This window comes from Apteryx mantelli, chromosome 4 (assembly GCF_036417845.1).
Source record: "Apteryx mantelli isolate bAptMan1 chromosome 4, bAptMan1.hap1, whole genome shotgun sequence".
Classification (NCBI taxonomy): domain Eukaryota; kingdom Metazoa; phylum Chordata; class Aves; order Apterygiformes; family Apterygidae; genus Apteryx; species Apteryx mantelli.
Window position 1 is genome coordinate 81,761,007 of NC_089981.1, and position 25,146 is coordinate 81,786,152.

At 43.2% G+C, this 25,146-nt stretch overlaps 1 protein-coding gene across 1 annotated transcript in view; it reads right to left on the minus strand.

Moving 5' to 3' along the window:
• Positions 1–7,940: 7,940 nt before the first annotated feature.
• The window catches only part of ZBTB1 (zinc finger and BTB domain containing 1), a 55,239-nt gene continuing 38,033 nt past the window's right edge, over positions 7,941–25,146 (minus strand). The window contains 9 exon segments of the mRNA XM_067295691.1: positions 7,941–7,971; positions 7,973–8,164; positions 9,419–9,610; positions 9,698–9,894; positions 11,350–11,392; positions 15,315–15,455; positions 19,983–20,081; positions 20,990–21,056; positions 21,179–21,300. Of these exon segments, the coding sequence (XP_067151792.1) occupies positions 7,941–7,971; positions 7,973–8,164; positions 9,419–9,610; positions 9,698–9,894; positions 11,350–11,392; positions 15,315–15,455; positions 19,983–20,081; positions 20,990–21,056; positions 21,179–21,300 (1,084 nt within the window).

Genomic DNA, 25,146 nt, shown 5'->3' on the forward strand with positions numbered 1-25,146 from the left:
CACAGGCACCAGCCCACCCCAGCAACCTGAGTATGTACCCAGGCATCTTGGAGAGCTTGTCTGCTGGTGACTAACCCCTGGGAAGACCTTCACTGCACTCTACACTGCTCTTGTAACCTCTGCCAGCTTGATAAAACAAGCACAGATAAGCTAGCAGCTGTGTAGTTGCTCATCTTGATGTCAACATAGACTCAGAGAGGCCTGAGCCTACCTGGGCCTCTTGGAGAAAGGTCCATTAGGGACTCATGAAGACTTTGGAGAGTGGTGATACCAACACTTTGAGTGCCAGTAGAAAGTCCTGGAGCACATACAGCACACCTGAAGGGTGCGAGATTAGAATGGAGCAGCAGTGAAAGCTGCTTGAGCTCTGCTCATTTTCACAGCCAGAGATCAGAGACCCTCATATCAGCTGCAGTCACTGTACCACCACTATAACCCTCCCATAGACTTCCAGGTCTCATGGGTCGGGTGGCATTTATGCCATGTTACATTCAACGTTGTGCAATTTAAGGCACATGAACCTGTCCCATTTCCATAGGCTCTTCAGTCTATATTCAGACACCTACTTAGAGTCATAGAAAAATTTAGGTTGGAAAGGACCTCTGGAGGGCTCTCATGCAATCTCCCACTCAGCACAGGAACAGGTTTTCCAAGGCCTCATCCAGCCAAGTTTTGAATGTCTCCAAGGATAGAAATTACACAGACTTTCTGGGCAACTTGTTCCAGAGCTTGACCACCCTCACTCTGAAGAATTTTCTTGCTTATGTCTAGCTGAAATGCATCCCACCTGGTCCTAGGGATTTGTATATATCCAGTTTACCTAAGTAGGTCGAGCGTGATCCTCTAGTACCTCTTTCTTCCATATTCTGTCACTGGGCATGGATGCCTGGGATCAGGCTCTGCCAGTAAAGACTAAGGCAAAGAAAATACTGAGAACCTTAGACCTCTCTATGTTCTTTATCGCTAGATCACCTGTCCTGTTCAGAAGTGGACCCACATTTTCTTGATCTTCCCTTTGCTACTCATATAACTGTAGAAGCCCTTCTTGTTGCTCTTTACATCCTCACCAGTTTCAACCCTAGCTGAGTTTTGGCCTTCCTAATCCCATCACTGTATGGCTGAGCATTTTTTCTGTATTGTTCCTTGGTTGACTGTCCCAGCTTCCACCTCCTGCATGTTTTCTTTCTGTGTTTGAGCTCAGTCAGTAGTTCTCTGTACACCCAAGCTGGCCTCATGCTCTGCCTGCTTAACTACATGCACATTCTTGTGCTTTGAGGAGATAGTCCTTGAAGAGTGACCAAACTGCCTGGCCCCTTTACCCTTCTCAACAGTGTCCCAAGGGATGCTGCTTACCACTTCCCTGAACAAGTGAAAGTCTCCTTCCCTGAAATCAGGGTCATTGTTCTTCCACTCACCTTTCTCAGTTTTCTCAGGATCTTAAATTCTACCACCCTTTGGTCACTGCACCAAGGCTGTCATTAACTGTCACATCCCCTACCACTTCTTCCTTGTCTGTGACTAGCAGATCCCTCAGAGCACCTCCTTACACAGCCTGTCACTTTTGTCAAGAAATTTTCCCTGACCCACTCCAGTAATTTGGCTTGCTAGTGCCTTACAGTGTTTCCTGCCCAGATGATGTCAGGATGATAGATACCCCCCATAAAAGCCGGGGCTTGAAACTGTGAAGCTTCTTCCACTTGTCTAGAAAAGGCTTCATCTATCTTGTCTTCTTGATCAGGTGGTCTGTAGCAGAAGCCCACCACAATGTTACCTTTGTTGCCCTCCCCTCTGATCCACAAGCTCCTGACCACACACACTCCATAGCAGATTTCCCTGCATCTGAGCTGCTCTTCTGTGTAGAGCATACCCTTCCTTTCCTCCTTCCCAAAAAATATGTATCCATCCATCACAACACTCCAGCTGTAAGAGCTCTTGTAGTTTCTGAGCACAAAGGAGCAATGGATGAGTCACCCCCCTGCCCATCCAGGACTGCTGTACTGTGTCTCTCAATCCAATCAATATAGACATCTGGGCACTGTCTTGAGATGATCTGCTATGGACACCTAAATTAGATGTTGCACCTTCATCACTTGATTATTATGCTGAAAACTGCTAATAGCAGCCTTTGGGCAAGTCTTTAATCCACAATCCCCACACATACTATTATAAGAAACATGTCATGCATATTCTTCCAGGTTCAGCAGAAGGAATAACTATCCTTTTTTAATGTAGTAAAGATAGAAGAACAATGGAAGCTCTCTCCCAAGGATCTAGTTTTCGTGGCAGGACTTCACAGGCCAGGGATTTCCCTGCTTCCTCAGACGAGGTCAGGGCTAATGTACTGGTTACCTTGGGTACAGGAAAGAGAAAAGTAGGGAGCAATAGAGAGGGGGACCCTTTTGAAGTCAGAGCTTGTCAGGAGCAGCAAACTTGGGAATATCTGTACAGAAACTACTTGTTTCTATTTTTTTCTATGGTATTCAAGGAAAGGTAAAAAAAGATACTGTTTATTCTTCAATAAATAAACAAGATCATATTGAGAAATACACAGTTTATATTATCAGTGACTCCTCCAAATGGAAGAGCCATAACAAGTGACGGTATGCTTACAGCCTATTTTTTGAACCTTTAAATTTTCTCTCACACATGCAAGAGCAGCTAGGGTAAAAAACATCTTCACTTTCTGCAAATTGCAATTTAGTTTCTTTGCTGTAAACTGTAAAGCTGTAAGCTGTAAAAATCTCACTGCCAACATTTATAATGAAATCTGAACCACAATAGCTCTTAGTGGTCATGGTGATCCCAACGCAGACTATTTACAGGATGAAGGCCTTCATTTCATGCAGTGCAGCAACACATCCCACCAACATTTGAAAGCCTTGCTTAAGAAAATCCAGACTAGCAACTTCCTGTCTTCCTACTGCAAGGCACTGCTTGGTTCAATTTCCAGTTTGACTATCGGTCTTTCCCCCAGCATACCTGGAGGTAAAAAGGCATCATAAGCAACACACCCATCCGTTGGCAAGGAGCAAGTGAGGTGATGGTGCCAGCTCTCCATACAAAGGAGCTGCTATGGGTCCTCCTTGGCTGGAAGCACGGTTGGTTGGTAGGTACAGCATTGGCTTTGAGAAGGCAAAGGAGGCCAACAATTTAACAAATAGGGGCAATAAAATGCATCTTCAGAGCTCTACCAAGGATTCATGGGCTGTTTTGTCTATCTGACAGAGAAATAAAGGCAGCATAGAAAATACTTCCCCTCCCAAGCAGGGGGGAAGGCACTCAGGATCAGGAAACATGATGGTATCTTTCACCACTACAACACCCAGTAAGTCCCCACTTGTCTGCATATGATTGTTTGTCCCCTGATTTCACTGGGCCTTAACACTCCTAAAATGCCTGTAATGCCTAAAATGCCAGGCAAAAGTGGACAAAGTCTGTTATTTGCTGACAAAAATGCAATTGGCTCTCTCCAGCTTGCAGGGAGAGGCAGTACATCCAGAGTCCCTCCTTATCTGCTTTCCTTCCCAGCAGGCATTTATTAGCTGACAGTCCCGGCAGAAGGACCAAGAGCTGAACACTCCTGCTGCATCATGAGGATTGAGAATCCCTCGGAGAGGAGGCTCTGGGATGGGCAGCCCATGGGAAAGCCATTCGCTGAGCTGCAGCAATGCTGCAGAGCTTTGGGCACCTTTGACTAGTTCTGCATTCAAAGAGAGAGAGAGAATAGCGAAGGATTGTAAAGGGGGAAAAAAGTCTCCAAGTCAGCCTAAGGGGAGGAAGGGATTATGGGTCCTTCTTTTTCCTAAGAATCAGGAGAGGTCCTTCTGCCCCTTTGCAGCAGCTTTTGGTATGTCCCTTTTGCACAGAAAGACGCCTGGGCTCAGACTGTCTCACTTTTCCCTGTATATCAGACACTGGCCCCTAACAGGACAAGGTGAACAGGACTGAACTGGAAGGACCACAGACATGGATGCAGACCGCTGACCTGCAAGATCTTCAAGCCCTGCCTCACTGGCTCGCAGAGAGCTCTCTGAGCCTGAAGCCCTGCTGCTGCGTGGGTGCTGCCTTCATAGGCTACTGCTCCAAACCCACCTGCAACACGAGCAGAACAGGCCTGGGCTGACTTTGCTTCTTCCCACACCTCAAGACACCCAACTACCACTAATGGTCACCCTGTATCTAGACATCTCCCCTTGCTATACTGCCATCTCTCTGCCAGCTTCAAAGACAGAAACCCCCAAGGGCAGAGTTTCCTTAATTAACAAAAGGCCATCATTTTTTCTGTCTCTTTTTCCATCTCCAAGTTCTGACGCTTTCTGCCAACTTTCTGCCTGGCGTGAGTTTCTACAACAGAGCAATAAACTTCTGAAAATAGACACTTACACTGGAAAGCCTGACACACCCTATATGGAGCCTACGAGTGGCAGAACCATAATCAACAGCCAGTCAAGACACTAGGCCATGCTAGCAGCGTTCAATTAAAGCTCTGAGCAAAGCAGCCCTAAGAGAAGTAAGTAAATGGCAGCTCTATAAATGCTGTTGCACAGAGCCCTCAGGCTCTTTTCATCACCAAAAGGCATTTGAGTTTGTACTTTTTATGGTAACCATAGCTCAGGCAGGTTGTTCCAAGACAGCTCGCATGTCTAGGATCCCTTAAAAGAGAAAAGGAAAAAAAAAAAGGCAATAACAACAAATTCATGGAAATAGCCAACCTGCTGTGATTTCCTGGTATGAAACTGCATGCAAAATCTATGGGGGGAAAAGCCAGTAGTCTTCTGATACAATTCCCAGCTCTGCCTGTCATTAACAAGGGTGGGTTTTTCAAAGTAAAATTCTCCTAGGCCAAATAACAGGAGCCTGATAAATAAAGCTTGTCAACTGCCCTTTCTGACTCACTCTCTCCTGCTGGAAGGATGAGTCACTGTCACGTGTGAAAGGCTGCCAGGTCTTGCTTACATGCTTAAACAAGCATGGGTTGCCTGTGTTAGACATACATTACCTCAGAAGAAGCAGACACTTAATGCTGAGAAGGCAATCCTGGAAAGGACTCTGCTGACTAAAGGAGCTGAAGTGCAAGACATTTCTCAATGCTTTCTGGAAAGTTCAAGGTTATTGTTAGATTACCACAGAAAACCTCAGCCCAAAGCCATAGCTGAGGGCTTGGCTGACAATCACAGCTTTTTTAAACCAGGACTCACTAGGACCATCAGATCAGATTTCACCCAGGTAACTCCCGCAGAATGAGTCAGACAGGCTGTTCTAGATGCAGACAGAATTAACCGAGAATATGCGGGTTAGGGATCTGCCTTTTGCCAAAGGAAAACAGCTTGCCAAAAGCAAACACTTGTTGTGCACTTTTTCATGAAAAGAAAGTACCCCCATGGGGGCTACTCCTTTAAGGAGACCGTGAGGAACATGCCTTGAGTCTGGAGAGGGGCAAACGTAACATGCTGAACATCTTCTCTCAGTCCGAGTAGCTCATTGGCTGCTTTTGAGCAACTTTGGTGGCTGCTCAGTGCTTCCTTCTCTCTGTAATGACATGGACCTTGCAGGTAAGTGACGGTGCACAAAAACCTCGTTCACATCCAGCTGCTCCGCTGCCTGTGTGAGTGCATACTCCACCCTCTGTCTTCTCCTGTCGTCCTAGGGCTGCCCAGGACCCACCACAGGCAGAGCGCATAACTCCATGAAATCTCTGCCCCAGACACTGCAGGGACTGCTCGCAACTCCCAGTTATTAGCAAACACCACAGACTACATTGCCCTGCAGGACTGATGTCGCAAAGGACACCTTTCGCTCCTACTCTTTTTAGGACTCAGTACAACGCCTGTTTGCTTAGACGTAACAAAGCGAGACACTTTGCAAGGACAATATTGGGATGTCAACCTCATTCTGCCCAGAGGGCAAATCCACAGGTCAGACAGGGGCCCTTTCACAGCTAGAAAGCTGAAGCCGTACACACATATCCTTTAGCACATACAGGTCTCCTAGCGCAGGAATCGGAAGTTTCCAAGAACAAGAAGTTCCCTGTCCCAAGACCAGGAAGCTGTGTTGTAGCTTCCCTCTGCCGACATCTTGCTGCATCGTTCAGGAGAGAAACCACGCTGCTGCAGGGCAATGATACCACGCTTGCCTCTTGCATCTTCAGCCAGGTATGTGCCATGCCGGAGTCGCTCATGCAGTCTGCAAGGGCAGTTGCACATGCTTTAGCCCAACCAAGCTTTCAGGAAACCTGCAGCCTCTCAAGGTCTTGTCACCATTTCTGAGACCATAAAAACAAAGGTTTAGACCACAATATATGACATTCCTAAGCTGCCTTCCCTTATTATTTGTTGCTACAAAAATGAAACTTTAAACTCTGAATGGGTTGTAAATTAAGGGGAAAGAGACATGGACATTTGGCATCTCTCCTGTTTACTCCAGCAATGGCCTGCTTCTTATGAGAAAAACATTTCCCTGTGCCTGTCTGAACTTTTTACTAACCTGCCCTCCCAAAATGAATGCAAATATATAATCCAGAAATGTTAGTTTTGAATAAAAAGTGTAACAATCCAGATGACCATGTACATGAGGAAGATATAGCACTCTCACACACTGTTCTAATTTTTTGCCTTTGGGAAAGAATATGTCTTTTCCATCCCACAGAACTTTTAAATATTTTTGCTCTGTACCAAGACAAATTTCTAATAAAAAGCTTAAGACAGAAACTGCAGGCCGCAACAGCCTCATCCAATGGTAAAAGCACTCACCTGATACAAGGAAAACAAGCCTAGGCCACAATGATATTAATATGTTGATATAACATGTGCCCGTCTAAGTGAAGAGACCAAGCAATAACTGTGAACCTGCAGTTCAAGTGCCTGTCTCAATAAGGCAGTGCAGGGACGTCTCACCTAAGGGATCTAGCCCGTAAACTGTTGGTTACTCCAGAAGAGGTAAAGTTCCCATGATAATTTTGATACAAAATTTCATCCTTTTAAAAACTGAACCACAAATTGCAGGAGAAAATTGTTGTATTATTTTTATCCAACATAAATACATTTTGCTGAAAAACTTCCAGACCAGCACTAAGGCATCAAACTCCTCCCCTTAGCAATGATCAAAATACTACTACTCTGCTTTTCTTTCACTGTTTCATTGTCCATCATTTTTTCATTGATTATGACAAGCCAGGATTTCATCCTAAGTCTTCCTTCTGATGCTAATGATTAGCATATATGGATAGTTTTATAGGTAAACTCATACCATTTCTCAACACAAATTTATTTTAATTCAAGATACTAACATCCCAACTGTATATTTTAAGTTTGGATTTCTAAGATCTGCTTTCCCAATCATGTAAAAATCAATGAGAAAAAAATCAAATTATGTCATTAGAAAGATAAAATGAAGATTTGGTTGATTCTTTAAATAACAGTATTCCTCTTTGTTATATTCTTTTCACAGTGAATCACAAATTAGGCTAGATATGATGGAAATCAAAAAAGGAGTAAACACAATTTATTAAAGATGCAAGAGGAACTTCATTTAAAAGCATAAATTCAGTAACTTTTAAACTACAGTAAGTCATGTGTCCTGGTGAATCATTTTCGCTTTACTAACCCTCCAGAAAAAGAGGGTTGACATAATAATCAATAATGATATTCATCTGCAGGTGTCAAAGCACTTCGCAAAATAAGTCAGCAGAATAATCTTCATTTTAGAAATAATGCAACCAAGGCATTAAGTAGGAGGGGGAATACAATGATCTAAGATCACTGAGTAGGTTGGTGACAGAACCAGGAATTACAATCTAGGTCTTCAGTCATCTAGTCCAGAACCATGTGTGCCAGACTACCCCGCCTCTGACAAATGATTTAGGCCTTTTAAGCTGCAGGTTCAAAATCGTTTACTTAAAAATGTGAAACTTTGGCACTCAACACAAGAAGATACCAGTTCTGCTAGATGCTCTGATTATAGTCAGCTTCTGTCTCTTGAGATGACACTGCTCTGATTACTAAGTCTGCTTTGAGGGCTTCTCAGAGTTGACAAACTCGGGTCATTTGAAGGGATGGAGGAACCACTCCTTTTTCATCCTTGTTCTTCCTCTTCCTCCTCCATCATTCCCATGGGCATGAGCGTAATGGGATTTAACTCACTACGATGAGCTCCAATAATGCCCACCCTGTTACAAAAAGTGGTGTTAATATGACTGACACAATGAAGCAAAGGAAAACAGGAGTAAGGGAGAACAATTTGTAATTTTTCCTGGGTAAAACAGCAAAGAGCCTTGCCTCCTTTAGTTAGACTGTGGATAACACATTAGGGAGAGAATATCTGCTTTCCCCCAGGAAAAAACAAATAAGCATGCTTATACACCCTGCACTTTGCATACCACGTCATGTTTCTGTCTGGAGTGTGCATGCACACAACACTAAGCACATTTGTCCAAGTAAAGCTTAGCACTTCCTGGAAAGGTTGGCCCTATTGCATATGAATTTATGAGTATGTACATGAGCTGTAAAGCCAATATGTTCAGTATGCACCCAGCTCCAAAAGCATGCAAAAAGCAATTACATATGCATTTGCAACAAATTTCACATTCTCAGGAAATACCGGACCCATCGGTCGTGTGTTGTAGATGTGTCCAAGATTTTGCATGTATAGCGTAGTAGCATCCACTAGGTTTCCAGAACTCAGGAAGCTCCACACAAATGTTGGACATTCTCAAATTATAATTTCCAGGCAGAAAAAGAAGACTTACCTTGGAAAGCCTTACAGGTAGCCCTACATACACTTCAACAGAACAACACTGATTTACAGTGGTCCTGTTTACATGAGTTATTACATAAAAAAGTATTGTAGTGATACTGCTGCTATCCGTGGTTGGATGGAAAGTGGAATTACTCTTTCATGGCATACCAAGGCTTGAAAAATTGGCTTTTATCCTGAATCAGAAGAAAAAGTTCTCTTGTATTTCTGTTACAATAGAAGTTATATTTTAGAAGTACATTGCAGTAACAAAATGACTTTGTCAAAATAAAACACATCAATAAATATAAACTAGAAGTCATGTAAAAATAAGAATTTGGAATGAATCATGAGCAGAAAAAGATATTGCATTTTGATTTAAGAGCTTTTGATTGATTTCTTTTCAATGTTATACTAAAATATATATCTTTTTCCCAGAAAACTTTTCAGTTTTAACAAAACACTATGATGGATGGTAGCTGCTTTGCCATCAATTAAGCAAGAGTACAACCACTACTAGTTCCAGGCTAGCTCAGGCCTGTCTTACCTACACTCCAGTTGCTCTTTAACTACAATGTAGACAAATTCTCAGCCCACTGGCCCCTCTCCCAGTGAGGAAGAGCTAGCCATCAGATATCCTTTCTAATAGTACAATCAAATCTACTTATGCACAGAAATAGGCCCTTACTTGGTAGTGAATAATTCTGAGAAGTCTGGCAAGTCTTTGCTCTTGCAAGGCTGAGGAGTTTTGCCCCGACGGTAGAATTGCTTCTGAAAGAGGTGCTGAGCACTGTCCTTTGGTAAGGGCAGCAGCGTGCTGAGCACTGGTGAGCGCTGCTGAGCCACGGTATTTATAGATGGACGCTTGGCACAGCCATTTCTTGAAAGAAAACAAATGCAGCTGTTATCTCAGTGTGTTGGGACAGGGGAGGTCCCCTAAAGGCCCATCAGAGTGTCACACATGTACCTGTGACATGGGAATCTCACTTTCTTTGCATCAGCAGTCTGGTCTCCTGCTTTCTGCAAGTCAACATCTTTCTTCTCTCTTAAAGTAGGATTAAATATGTCAGAGCGAAGAAGCCTGCCGATTTCTTCCTGAATCACTCGGAAGTGCTTCTGTCTGAAGGCAAGCCAAGCCACATAGTTGCAGTAGCTGTAGAAGCTCTGAATTGAAAACACAGATCTCATTTTCACTGGAGAAGTCCGCATGTCCCTCTGTGTCCCAGTGTGGAGGCTGGCATGACTCTTCTAAAAAGCCAGCAACCAGTTTGGCATTGACCTTTGCCAAATATCAGACAAGATTTGAAAAGACACAGTATAAAGACTCTATAACTGCCTTTCCAACTCATGGTCAGATGGCCAGAAGTCTGCATACTTAGAGGCCTGTTCCATATATCCCTACTAAAGCAGCTAAGAGCAGTAACTTCCTGCACTGACACTGCACGAAGGGAAGAAGAGGATGATATTTTTTTTTTTAGAGATATGCTAACAGATGAGGGTAGAAACACAGTTCAGATGCATTTGATCTTGCTTAACTCTAGCCAGTGTAGCTTAGCCTTGCTGCTAGATACTAAGGAGTTAACTGGAGATCACTGTCTAGTTTCCCTCAATCATCAATGGGAAGAGACAGATGAGATGAGTCATTCCATGGGGGTTCCTATCTCACACATCTGTCTTAGGAAAAAACAATTCACCCTCTAGCTGAGCTTCTCTTTTTCTCCTCTGACTGTCAAGGGAGCCTAAAGGCCTAGTCTGACTGGACACCTATTGTTTGGGTAACCAGAGTTAGACAAGATGATTCCCACCCCAGATGACAGCATTATGATCACAGAAAATATTACTACCAAATATGAACTCATTGCATCTCATCTCCACATATCTGCTTGCTGATTGAAAAACAAACTGTAGCTTTTCACTCCTATTTATTATTTGTGATTCCTGATAGAAGCCAAATGAACACCCAGTAAATCAAATCTCTATTAAGCCTGTTTTTGAAAAGGTGGCATCACTGGCACTGCTCTGTATCCCTGAACTGAATCCACAATACCCGTCTTTCAAGGAAATGCACCCCAATTTGTGAAGTACAAAGTATAATTTGGGCCCCAGCTGTTTTACATTAATTTGCTGAAGTGCTGTTACCATACCAAGTGTCATAAAATGTTCATTGAGCTGCATGTGGCAGGCTAGAAGAGCTCATTGGCATCCAGAAATGTTGCTAAGGGCGATGAAAATGAAAGAAGACTGAAATTTCATATTTAGAGGTGAAATTGTGAGACCAATGACTAGAAGAAACCTATAGACCAGACTTCCCAGAGGGACCTCAGGCTGTGATAGGAACTGCCCGGGCTCTGAGGGAGCCACAGAAGAACTGAAACTCCCTAGCTGAGGGCTTCAAGAGGGCTTGGGCCTGAAGGGCAAAACCAGACTGTATTTTACAGAAGCATTGTAATCTAGGCCCAAGAGATAAAAACCTTATTCTAGGTACTCTGCCCTATGAGTAAACTGCCGGCAGAACCAAAAGGGAAAGGAGCAGGCTGTCTGCAGTGTTTCAATGTGCAAGGAAGAGACATGCTCTGGGCTGACAGTCACACTCTTCATTAGTCTTTGTATCTTTCTTACCTCAAAGAAGTCCCGATCCTTCTGCGATGATGATGTTTTTCTCCTAAGGCAGTGAACAACAGCACAAAATTAACAGCAGCAGTTGTCCTCTCAGTTCTCTAAGGAGAGTATTGAATATGACTCATGCAGCTATTGCCAAGCTGGCATTTCACCAGGGCAATAAAGTTGGTGCTGGTAAATCCTCATTATTAGCATGCAGAGACCCACTGTCCAAGAGAAAGACAGAACTTCTGCATTGCCTCAGAAGGAGAAAATGCAAAATATTGTATGGCTCAGTTAATTAAATCTGACAGAGAACAAAACTGGATGTGATGAGCAGGCAGTGCTCCCCTGCTATGCTATCTAAACCGAGTTCTCTGCATGGGCCTCTCAAAAGCGGTCAGCACTGATCTAACCCAGTTTCTACTGAAGTCAATAGAAAACTCTCCCTGACATCACTGGAAGAGCAACAAGCAGAGTTACCAAGGGCACAAAGCCAGACCAGTGCTGAGACAATATACTTGAAAACCAGGAGGGAGATAACTGATGGATCTCCAAGAAGAAATGTAAAACATGCACAAGAATGACAAAGGGCCTTTGTTAAAGAAGCATCAACTTGCCCAGTGGAAGTCCAAGAGATGACCTCACCACCCCCTTGAGCCCAGGGATTCTCACACAAAGTCAAATGATGGCCCATCATGGAAACTGTTACCAAAGTGGAAGGTGATGAACACATCCCAGCAGCCACTCAGTTCTCTTGGAGGTGGCACAGCTCACCCTCATGGAAGGGAAAGCAATTTCCTCTGCAAGCCTACAGATCCCCGCAGATCTGGCTAGGTCCTGAGAGATGCGTAGGAAGCCCTGTTTCTCTGTCAGTTCACCACCTCCTGAAACATCCCCTACATTCCTGATAACATCAACAACAGTTGTTCCAAACTGGTATCCCCAGCTGCCATCACTCCAGAAACATCAATGCAGAGCAGACAATGAAGGTAATATCTTTTCAGCCCCATACTTCCATTAACCATCCTGTGGCTTTTATTTATTGATATGTTGATCAATAGGATCACGTATCTCCCTGTCATCCACCGATCCTACTTCTGCTGACAGTTCAGCTGAGATCCCAAACCCCACATATTGCGCAAGGGAAAAGAAGCCTGACTCTGCAAGCATGGCATGGCCCTTTGCCGAAGCAGAATCTCACAAACAACTTTGATGCGTTTGATTCCTTAGAATACTGCACTTTATTATAATTCATGTCTTCAGAATCCACAGTGGAGGAACCTAATGTGACCCCAGCTTCTTAAACCTAAACGTAAAACCCAGCTTCACCTTTTAGCATTACATATCTTTGCAGTGTCTTTGAACTAACCCCTGCTTCAGCAGTCAGAGAAACCTATGTGGAGGCCAGCAACAGAAACTAATACTAATAATTAGAGCCAAATAAGGCTAGGGGTCTCCACCCTTCTTTCCCCAGTGCTTTATTTCCTCCGGTGAGGTATTAAGCTAAGAGACCTGCTTGAAGTAAAGTTTCCTAAAATAAGTGTTGTACTAGGAGGCACCTCCCATGTCTAGGGCACAGTTGCTAATTACCTAGGAAAATACAGAAACGGTCAGGGAAACATCAAACTTACAACAACGTTCAGGACAGAACTTGCAAGAAACGTGAATGAGTGAGTGAAGAGCATCATGCCTTCTAGAAATACAGTAACAATGATTTCTTAGAGATGACAGGGTGACAGGATAAATTCATGCATTAAAGAGGAGGATAGCACAGCCAAGAACAGACAGTGCATTAAGCATAGGGTTTGGATTTAAGACAGTGGCTTCAGACACCTGCAAGAACTACCATTCTGCACAGGGGCACATGGGCGAGAAATGCTTCCTGTGCCATTTTAGCAGTTCTCTTGACCACAGCTGTGACTCTAATTGCCCGTGGATCAAACCAGCTTCAAGGATCAGTAAGGGCTGACTCAGCTGTGTTTGTGCCATTGATGCACGCAGCTTTGGGAACACTCTGTATTTTTCCCATTATGACAATGCCCACAAGGAAACTGGCACCACAAAATGGTTGCACAACCCCATCAACTTAAAAGGAGAAAGCCAGACACACCTATTCCTTCCCCAGCGTTGGAGGCACAAAAGGAGTAATGCTAACACACACAAATAACAGGTCTGGAGGAACTCTCTCAAATTCCAGTCTGGGATAATATCAAGATAGGGTTTTTATGCTGCATTTTACAAAACATGCAAATTGTTAAGCTGAAGATGTTCTCCATCTGAGTGCCCTTTTTTAAACTTTTGGAGAAAACTTGTACATGAACAATCAATGATTTCATATGAACACATAGGTATTTGGCAGATCTAAAAGGGAAAACAGTTTCCCAGCACATGATAAGATTTCATTAAAATGTTGCTATGGTGAATCAGAAGGAAAAAGTAAAAGCTTCAACACCATCCTGAACCCAAAGGCATTTTGGCTGGGCTATAATAAAATATGGTAAAAGTGGGAGTGGCACATCATTAGTAGTTTCACAGCTTTTTCATCTAAACATTTTTCAGGTCAAAAGAAATTCATCAAAAATAACCCTTGTCACAGTTTCCATTTTGACAAAGGACATTTTCCATCTGAAAACACATGCACTCAAGAAATTGTTAACTAGCTTTTATAATTAAGAGTTTTAATCCGTTCTGTCCCTTAGCTTTTGTTTTTGGCAGTTTACATAATGGACTGGGAGTATCCAGATAACATTTACGGCTAAACTGAGTCATCCTGGAAGAGATTTTTATGTAATTGCAATATGGCATGGGAAGTGCCATATATTGTAACAAGCTCAGCATTAGCCTAACTCTGAAGTCAGCTGTAGTCAGCTACCAGCCTCCTGTGAGTAACTCAGTGAGGTCTCTCTTCGTACAGCACCTTACATCAGAAACACTTTAAGACACAGCCCTCTTCTAGCCTCTGTGGCTTTACAGCCTGGACACCAACGTCCCAACCCATGGCCAGCCTCTAACCGCCACTGCTGTTTTTTTGCCGCTAGACCTCTGTCTTGCCTCCATCCTGCACATTCGCACACACCAGACAATACACGTGAGTGAAGAAACAACAGAGCTACCCATTTTTGCTTTCATCTCCCATTAAACTTCCCACCTTTTCCTATTTGTCAGTCTCCAGTCTTCATCATTCCCTTGGCTCCTCTGGCTTTTCAAACATCCTCCCATCCACTCCCACCTGCTTCAGTTTCTTAATTCCCACTACAGCTTTCTCTCACCGCTCAGTTCTTCACTGGGTCTATGGCATCTAAAGAGCAACTGGTGTCCACCGCTCTGGAAAAACCATTCATTGTCTTTCTGGCTCAAAGGAAGGAGGACTACACATCCAATGTCCAAGATCCCCAAGCACAACCTCTTCTTCTCTCTACTCCCTTCATTTGCTGCCTTTCGGGAACACGATCTCCTTCACTTGCCAGTACTCTTACGACTTCTCAGACTTGATATAAGAGGAAATTAAAGCAGGGATCAATGGCAACCAGCAGGTACATAAACATGTTCTCCCTCTTAAACCATTTGCCTTCAAGATTCGGTAAGTGGAAGTGGCAGGGCTGAGATCCAGGGCTGGCACTGCCTTTTGCCCTGTTGACTGTGCTGAACCCATCAAAGGTTCACAGTCTGTATATCTAGCAAGGCTTCGACATACCTGGGCTAGAGCTTTCCAGTCTGGTAACCTGTGCCCTGCTGCAACTTGTTGTGGCCAGATCAGTTGGCAGCAGCTCACCAGAAACACCTTTGGAGTCAGTTACCAGCTGGAGCTTCATGGAGATCAGGACACTCTCTGCCTCATGGTCCCTGCACCCCATGTGTCTCTTTGGTCCACAAAGACATTCGTTACCCTGGACATTCACTTCTGTCACTCAAGAAAGGCTTTGGGCTGCTGCTGCACCTGGCACAGCAAGGGTCCCCAGGAGGGAAAGCTTTCCATGGCTTACTTTCCACAAGACATGTGATGGTGCTCTGCCATGCCTTCTCCAAGGATAAGATTACAGTACAGCTTGGCAAGGTGAATCCTGGCCACTTCTAACTTTGCCAGGACGTCGTCCATTTCTTTCTCCTCTAACAAAACGACGGTCCTGTTTAAATTAGAAAGAAAACAACATTTTTAGGGAAGGTGTTCTGGATAGAAGGAACGCTAGAAAGAGTGACTGTTCCTGAGAAGTAAGAACAGTTTGGGGGCACATAAACCACCACACTACATGACACCAACCTCAGGGGACCTCACTGCAGCAAGACTGAGCTCAGACACCTTCAGCGCAGCTTTGCAATGTTGGTGGGGCCACAAGGCCTGGGGCTTGGGCCCAGACAGTCTCTCCTGCTCTGTAGAGCTTATAAGCTCCATGCCCACAGCCTGTGAGGTTGCCTTCTTTGATCCCGCATAGCTTATGAACCCTTTTTGCAGCCTACATAAAAGCCCTGGAGGTGCACTTAGATATCTCTGGGTGCAGGCTCTGTCACTGGGCAGCCTGAAGCAGTGGGTCTGGTTCATTCAGAGACAGATCTTCTCTTCAAAAAGGCACACGAAGCACCTTTGGGACCGCCTCTAAGCAGGAAAGGCTGACACCACAAGCCTGTATTTTAAACCAGTTCAGATCAAACACTAAGGAAACACCAAGCCAAGGAGCTTTCTGTTTCCTCTGCTTCCCCTGTAATCCACCAGATTGTCTCCTGGTGCCTGGGAGTGCTACAGGCCTAAAAGCCACTGGCCTCCTTTCGCACTCAGGAGGGTTGTTTTTATCTGTCCCATCCTTGATGGCCTCAAGCTCTAAAGCTTTCTGCAAGACCCACATCTAATAATTAGGGCAATTACTCTGGGCTTCTCAAGGGTAATTGCTAATAAAATTCAGCTGATTTTCCTCAAAAGACATGAAAGGATTGGAGGCAGAAACAAATAGAAACTGAGTGGAAAAGAAAACACAGGACAAAATAATAGCCCATGTTCCAGTCCTGTCTCATTTACCACTGCTTAGTTTTTGTTCTTAGAGTCACATATTTCAGAAGTGAATACTCCCAAGCTGTCTCCAGTGGGGGGAATGCCTCATACCCACTGCTTTGGAAAACTGGTTGGTTGTTTTTGAAGTTAGTTACAAGATATTCCTGAATCTAGAGGAAGCCAGAGAAGCCTCAGGCTTGGATTTACAACAAGTCAGCATAGTATCAACAAAAGATAAGGTAACAAGAAATCAAAGACGTCTAGATTCATCTTGACTTTATCTGATATGTACTCCTTCCAATATAAGAAAGTTTAATGAACAGAAGCAATGACTTCTGAAGCAAGGACTGTCTTAGACTGTCTACTGAGGCACCACGAACGCTGATGCTTCTACAGTGTCTTGGTTTAAGGCAGTGAGGAGCTATTCAGACGATCAGGCCTGGCTCCCTGGGGACTGCAATAATCACAACAGATGAGTTGGCATCTATCATAGGCAGCCCAAATAGCAGGAATCCCAAAACACGCAAACTAAGAGCAGGAATAAACAGCATTGTTTTCTATGTTCCTAGGATATCACACATGGTCTGCAAGAGCCCAAATCAGTCAAAGACTGCAGAGCCATTGGATGTGCCTACGATATAGGACCATTAGGCTGAAACAGGACCAGGTGTGCTACCAAGCCCAGTCTCCTAACAGTCATGGACTAGAGGCCTAACTTAGGAGCCAAATAGCTTCCACTCTGTGTATCCTCACCCCGCCCAGAATTAGCCACAAAAGGCTTTCCAAAAACTTTCAACAAACTTTACGGTGGAGATGTTTTGTCTTTTATTAATATGCAAGAGGATGAGAGCAGTGGGAATTAAAGATGGTACCGGTGGCCTAGGTCCTTGTGGCAGGAGGGATTTTGATACACAGAACTCCTCGATGCTCCTAGGAAGAAACTATATCCCATGCAGCAGCAGGTGACAGAAAAAAGGACAATGGTACATACCATTGTTATCTAGGTGAAAATTTTCCATTTGAGGCCAAATCTGTCAGTTTAGCTATGAGCAAATTACAGGTGTCAACAACCAGACACATGGAAAGGTACCAGCATGCCTTGCCTACAATCTGTCCCTATTTGTGGCAAATAGCCAGGACTACACAGGGCGGTGAAAAAGCCTCTGAAATTAAATTATTTCTTGGGGGGAGGAGGAGGGAGTTTTCTTCCTGAACAGGCAACTAACAAAAGCCCTGAACATGGGATTTATGTGAGATAGATATAGGAATCTAAATGGCTATCCACTCTTCTTTCACATCCTCTCAAATATACCATCATATCACATTATGTAAGGATTCTTATCACAAACGCAATTTGCTGGAATCATGATTCTATTACGTAGTTATAAAATCCCTTTTGCAAGCTCATGGAACTCCATCTTTAGAAAATGGAGTTTTCTTCTCCAACCCCACTATTTCTTAACAGAAGACCGTTCCAGAACTTTACTCCTCAGGTGGTTAGAAACTTTCTTTCAGTATCTAGTTTCAGTTTATCCCTGTACAATTTATAACCATTTGATCTTGTTCAGAACCATATCTTACAAAGTACTGTGACAAGTCTTGAAATGTCATGACCAACAGGGGAATCATTTAAGCTAAAAATGAACTCAGTAAAAAATACCTTCTAGATGGCAAGGTCAAGGAAGATATCTATAGAAAGGGAAAGACAGTACTCACTACATTTGATTTTAAATATAGCATACACCAAGTTCAGAATTAGACCAGGTGGATAATATAGGAAATGCAAGATTTTGAACAGGGAAAGAAGGTGCAGTGGCAAAAATCTCTTCCCAGCATGATTGCTGTCTCCCTGCTCCTCCAAGTCAGCTAAGATGCTAGAACAATTAAAGAGGAACTTCAGCATTAAGGAGGATCTAAAATTGCCTTTTGCCATTTTATTTTCCTTCTTTCTATTTATAGTTTAATAGATCAATATCCTAACTTTCTGTTCCTGCACAGTAAGTGTCTCTTCTTTAAATTTCTCTGACATTGCATTGTATGCAGGCAGTCCTGACAAACAAGCCGCTTCCCTTCAGGGGAGGCAATGACTCTAAATGAAACAGTACTGTAGAATATCCTTTTGGGAATTGGTACATGTTTCCCACCAAAGAACAGGAGTCATTTTGAGAGTATCACATGCCAGAATACAGCGAAAAGTCTCTCCTGACAGGGATTATCCAAAGCTTATAGCTGATAACTAGTAACCAGAGCCCCCTGAATACAAGAAGCATAACCCTATATTGCAATAGGTCCAAACTTCTCTTTGTTTCAGTCTGTTTACATTTGTATTTGCAACACCAGTCAATGATATGAGTCATTTTGAGCTGTAGTGGCCCATGGAGTGGCCTCCTTGTCCTTTACCAGCCAAGAGCGAGGAGTCATTTTGTAAAATGCAGCCCAATGCACCTTTGCTGAACCTAGGACCTTTGTATATGAAATTACATTCATGGTTTTCTTTATTTATGAATTGTTCTTTGCACAATGAGAGAAACACCTGACAATCTATGGATGTGGAGCAAGTAAATTCCTTAAGGTCACCAGTCCTCCAAAAATCTTTTCTTCAATCCAGATAAATCAGCTCCTCTTTATATCAAGACTTCATGAACTATGAAGCAAGTAATTATTAGGTGTTTTAATAAAATGGTCAATCAGTTCTCAGAGACTATTAAAGAGCCCAGCAGATCATTAGGGTTTCTTATAATCATGGTTTGTAACTCAGTAATACTTTCTCCCAAGGCATATAACCCTCTAACACAGCAGCTCCTAAACTATTTCTCTGGCATCCCCACTTCCACTTTGCAAGGTAGCAAGTGTGGTCACACACCCTTACTTGGGAACTGCTTTTCTAGCATATATTTCTCCTGTTGAAACACATTGGTAGCACCTGAGTCATCTGAGCCTGCCTTGCAAAGTATTTAAAAAGGAATCTTAAAGCAATGTGACCCACAGCACAAATTAACACCCAGCAAACTCAGATATGATTATTTGGTGCTCTGTACTGCAAGCAGAAATGACTGGACGTTAATGTTATTACTGGGAAATGGCAATAGGGGATGGTAATTCAATCCAGGGCAGTCGTACAGATTTAGCATTTGTAGCAGTAGTAACGATTTATTCATATTGCAGTGTTACCTTGACGAGCCAAATTATTTGGTGACCCCATCGCAGCAAGGCTGGATTCAGGCACCATCTTGAAATGGGGACTAGGATGCTGCCATGTCACATGAACCACAGTGCACGCTACTCAGGGCAAGGCTGGGGAAAAGTGGGCTTCAAACCCTTCCAGAAAATCTGTCTCTCCACAGTCATAGGAGCCTATGTCCTGGAGAGCACACAGGCCGAAGGGGCAAGGGAGATAAAGGGTAAGACTAAGGGGCTATTCCCTGTAGTCTTCCATATACAGACTGGGCCAATATGTGCTTGCAGCTTGAGCTCGAAGCATTATAACAAAGTCAGCAATAACGAACCTAGTCTATACACAGGGCAAGCCCTGCTATGCAGCCTTTGCTCATGCAAGCAGTCCTTGCTCGTATGCAGGATCTCACTGACTCTGACATGAAAGCCTGCCCTGTGATTCCAGATTTGCTGGAGAATGCCCTGTGTATTTACACCAATAAAGTCTCATACTCACGAAACTGGAGTTTTGGATGTCTTTTCCAGGGCAATTTTTTCCAAGTAAAAAGATAAGTAGAAAATCAGGGCCATGAGGAACGCATCTAGTTTCTTATTCCTAAATGGAAGGTAAAAAGGTCACCACAATATCTACAGATTTGCAGATACAAACATGACCAGGCTATTTTGAGTCTCTGCTCAGGGGCCTACAGTATAACAAATACTATCTATACAGTCTAGAACCATTTGTAGTAAGCCCTGCATCCTGCAGTAAGAGTTTGAAGGCTTTCAGAGAATTACTAAGAGTCCAAAAGACATGTTGAAGAGTGGCTTGAACTGGATATGACCAGACATACTCCCAGTGAGCACCCTTTCTGCACTAAACACACTGAAAGGGTGGCATTCACATTCAAAGGAGCAAGTGGGATACCTGGGATACCTCTCCTCTTCTTGAAGGACAGTAGGTCTAAGGCTCAGCAAGGTCTACAGACACATTCCTAAATCAAAGGCAGTGCAGCCACTGTACTGTCCTGCTGATCTCAGAGACATGCCTCTGAGATAAAATGCTCTCGCAGCTGCCTCCTTGCTCTTAGCACTTAGAGAAGTAATGCTGATAGGTAACAGCAGCAATCAATGAGCTCTGCAGGTCTGATGGGAACAGCAGCAGCACAAGAAGGCAGTGCAGATTCCCAGCTGTGTTAGGCGCTCCTGGTGCATCCAGTGTCACTGATGCTCTGGCGAACATGGAATTTAATTTGGAGTAAGATGGATAACAACCTTTGAATATTTAGGCCTAAGTCATAGCTTGCCTGTAGCTAACCCAGAGGAAGACTCTTTCAAACAAGCGATGGGATTATTTCTCTGCACATCTTAAGGACGAAATGCATCTGGTATTGTTTCCCACAGAGCAGCATAGACAAGATATTTTAAACCACTGATATTTTATTTTCTGCTTCTTATAAACCCTAACCCATCCACTACCAGCTTCTCTCATGTAATTCCTGAAACAAATTCTAAATGACATACCTCATAACTGTTGTAAATGATAGCGTGTGATGTGCCTCACTTTCTGGTCCCAAAAACAAAGCAGCACCTGACAACATATAGAAGAGAAAAATAGTATTTCCTCCAAAAAATTATCAGCTGCTGGTAGAGATTGTTTTCTAACCTATATGGGTGATGCCTTGCTGAGATCAAATATCAGCAGTTACTCACGTTTGACATCATCCAATGTCACATATTCATGTTGTACTCGCTTTGACAGCCTACGAGATTTTCCCTCTTGTTCAGCCAGCCTTCTTCCAGCGAACATTGCAGTGCATACATCCTGAAAGATGCTAGTAATCGACCAACATATAGCATTTAAGGACACAGTGTCAATCCCAGTCAGAGAATAATCTACCTGGTACGTACTCTTTTCATTGCACTAGGTTTCAGAAAGACAGGCAGCAAAATAGTGTTTGGCAGATATCCTGAACTAACTTTCAACTATTATAACCACAAAACAGGCTGGGAATGTTCAGAGAAAGAGGGCATTTCACCTCTTAAGGTTGCTTCTGAAGTTGCTCTTTTAGTTGCTAATATAATAAATTGCGACTATGTTATTTAGATCAAAGAGGTTTTAAGCAATGGATGAAAGTCAGCTATACCAGGTTGTGAATTTATAAAATTAATAATAATAATAATAATACTTTAATCTTTGAAGTGCCTTACAAAGATGAATTAATTACCTCACAATACTCTTTCTATGTAGATGGGAATTATTACCTCATTCTGAGCAATCTGGAAACAGCAACAAAGATGCTGAATGACTTTACCAAAGTCATACCAAGCTAGTGCCTGAGCTAGCATTCAACATCAGGCATGTCTGGCTCTGTTTTTTTGTTCAGACCACTCATCCACCCTGCTGAAATGACAGGTGGCTTCCTGTTTCGTGCGTTTTGTTCAGACATGATCCTCAACCACGGACAAAAATATTCCCAGCTGAATAATGTTGCTTCTTTTTGAGACAGGTTAGTTGAATTGAAATACCTGTTTAATGCCTTGCCTCCCATTTCCTGAAAGTGAATATTTTTTCCTTTCATAAGGTGTTCCTGAGCTTCTGGACTGGAGCTGGAATACAGAGTGTGAACATTTAGTAGCATGAATTTCAACTAGCAGCAGTGCAAAGAGGGCAGTATCCCATGTTACAAAGGCATATATATTTGGGCCTCCATCTAACATCTGGATTGTGGTGAGGTCAATGAGAAGCAAAGAGTAAAGAGGCTTCCCAGAGTCCTCCCGCTCCGTCTCATCATAAGCACTGAATCATATAAACCCTTCAAGTAATCAGTGTCTCAGGTGGCTTTATCCCCACTTTTCTAGTCCTGACAACACCAATGAATACCCGCCTTCTTTTAATTTCCAGCCTAAATTTATTCACAGTAGATTACTACACATACCCTCTTGGCCTTCAGCTCAACCAGTCCTTTCCCTTTGTGGATGTTCCCTTACTCCTCCATGCTGTGTTTAGTCAGAAATGATATCGTCTCTAAGCAAGCTTTTTTCTTCACAGTCAGGCTTTGAAGGAGTAAATACATCTGGTAATTTCATAATATCCCACTGCTATCTGTAACCTGAAATTAGTGGCCAGAAAGGATAGTTGATTGTTCCTGACTCAAAAACTCTGTCTGTTCCTTCCAAAATTAGTGGGAAGGTAGAATAGGGTTTTGCCTCAGAAAAGAGATTTTAAGTGTAAACTTGTTCAATACCAGAGCTTTTCTCTGGGATTGTCATGGGAAAAGAAGGGCAAAAGTAACTGATGAACTCATGCCCATCCCTGGCGAACCACCAGCCAGTCACCAGCGTCCCAAGCCTAACAAAGAGGGTGGCTGGAGCTGCTCAGACTCGGACTGTGAAAGGCATCTGCAATAGCTGGGCCACCAGGGATGAGGTGAGCAGCCCAGCTCCACTGTGATGAAGGCTTGGAAGATGCCTGGCCGGGCAGGGAGGCAGCAGCGGAGATCATGCTCCATGGCACTCCCTGCCCAGTACTGGAGAAGAGAACAGGGGAGGATACAGTTTAGGTGTTGGGGTTTTTCCCAATTGCTTCAAATGCATAGTAATTTTTAAGGGCCCAGTAAAGTCTAAGTCCACAACTGCCACAGAAATTTAAAGCACAGTTGCATATAGTGGTTTCCCTAAAGGTTTGCAGTCCTCTGGTGCTCACCAGTATGCAGGGTCAAATACAACACTGGCATCAGTGACCATCAGTTCATGGACTTCACTGAACCCTATGTACAGACACCAGGGATGGCTTTTGGCCCTCACTTTTAGCAGTCCCTCTGCAGTGGATTCAGCTTGAGCACAGTATGGAATAAATCGCATGTTTTGGCCTTTTTCCCCATTAAACTGACAGCATAAATGCCACAGAGCAGAAGGTAAGGAGCTCTATTCTCAATTTAAAAAAAAAAGATCAAGTATGTAAGACCTTATCCTACAGTTGATGTTTAGGCAAAATATGATTAGACTCTGACTTTACCTTACTTGGAACTGCTGAATAAAGACCTCAATCTGCATAATTTTAAACTGAACATCATGCTTTTACCTTTCAAATTCAAGTGTGTTGGTATCATCTTTCCAGTACCACACTCCTGGGGTTACCTTTATCATCTGCAAAAAAGCAGCATACAGAGTATATGTTATAAAATCTACGCTCATATTCTCAGCCCCACTTAACAAAATATTCACAATACAAGCACTGCATATTGGTCACTTTATATATCTCTTAAATCTGCTTTTCACCCACACCTTGTTTGCTCATGAGTTGGTCAAACAGAAATTCTTTGAGCTAAAACGCTGACAACACAAGAAAGAGAAAAATAGGCGTCTATAAAAATGGTGATCTATCCTTCTATACTTCTTTCAGGTTACAAAGAAATAATTGGAAGTTTGCTAAGGAAGTTCAGTTCTTTGATAGTCAGTGAACCAATAAAGACTGAGAAATCAAATGGAGTCACGTATTATACAACACAATGCTTTTATTTGTTTTTGATAATATTTATGTAGTTTTGGTGACTAAATATCAGGAGAAGAGAAACCTTTGTTTAAAAATGGAATGGGTTATGCACTAATTTTACTGATTTCTTAAGAATTTACAATAAAGACCAGTCAGACCCTTCAGGGGACACTGAACAACACTACAAGGAACAGGATTTTACAGTATCCATACATTAAAAAAGAAAAAAAAAATCCCTCTGGAAATAAATGAAACCTATTAGTCCTTCTGGTACCTAATTTACAAGAAAGCCTTGCAAACTCTTAACAATTATTTGCAGGACACCTTTAAAATAAAATGAACCTTATTGCTGAAATCCTTTTTCTGCCTGTAAATTGAAACCAAGGGAAACACTGAGGCTTTCTGTAACTTTTGGCAGTTCCCACGCAGACAGCTCGCCACAAGGCTCTCACCAATTCTTGCTCAATCTAACTTGCTCGTAGAACGATGAATATGAAACACCAAAATCATCTCATGTCAGCAGCAGGCAACCCATGCAACGGTTAGACCACAGAGCTAAATATTCAGGAACCATGGCTCTAATCCCTTGGCAAAAAGTGATTATTTAATCTTGTCTGTTCTAGTCTGCAGTTCCAACTTTCTATTGCTGGTTTACAGTCCTCAGGTGAAAAGACTTCGGCAATGCAGTATCTTTATGCGGCATACAAGGGATTATGAACTACGAGAGAAAAACACAAAATGTGGTGGTGTCGCACAGCGTAACGAGAAGGAGAAAGTACCACTCTGGTGTCTTCGAAATGTAACTCAGCAGCTTCTCACCAACACGGACGGGTGATGATTACTCATTTCAGACAAACAGACAGGAAGTTTTATCATGTATTTTTATTTTCAAAAAGGGATACCTCAGAGTGGTAGTTGTTAGTGATACCATCGAACACCTTCTATGGGAAGCTCTCGAACGAGGCCTCCTAGCCTTCCTGTAAGTAGCTTTAAATCCTTTTAAACATGCAGGACTTGCAGCACAAAGCTCTCAGGTGGCTTCCCAAACATCAGGGCCCTGCAGGCACCCTGAGTCCTGCCCACCCCAGGTCCCTGCCACCTCCCTACCCCCATTTCAGCCCAGCCTGGGGCCATCAGTCCCAGCCCCGGTGATGCCGCAGTGGTGCTGGGCTCCAGCCCCGCCATG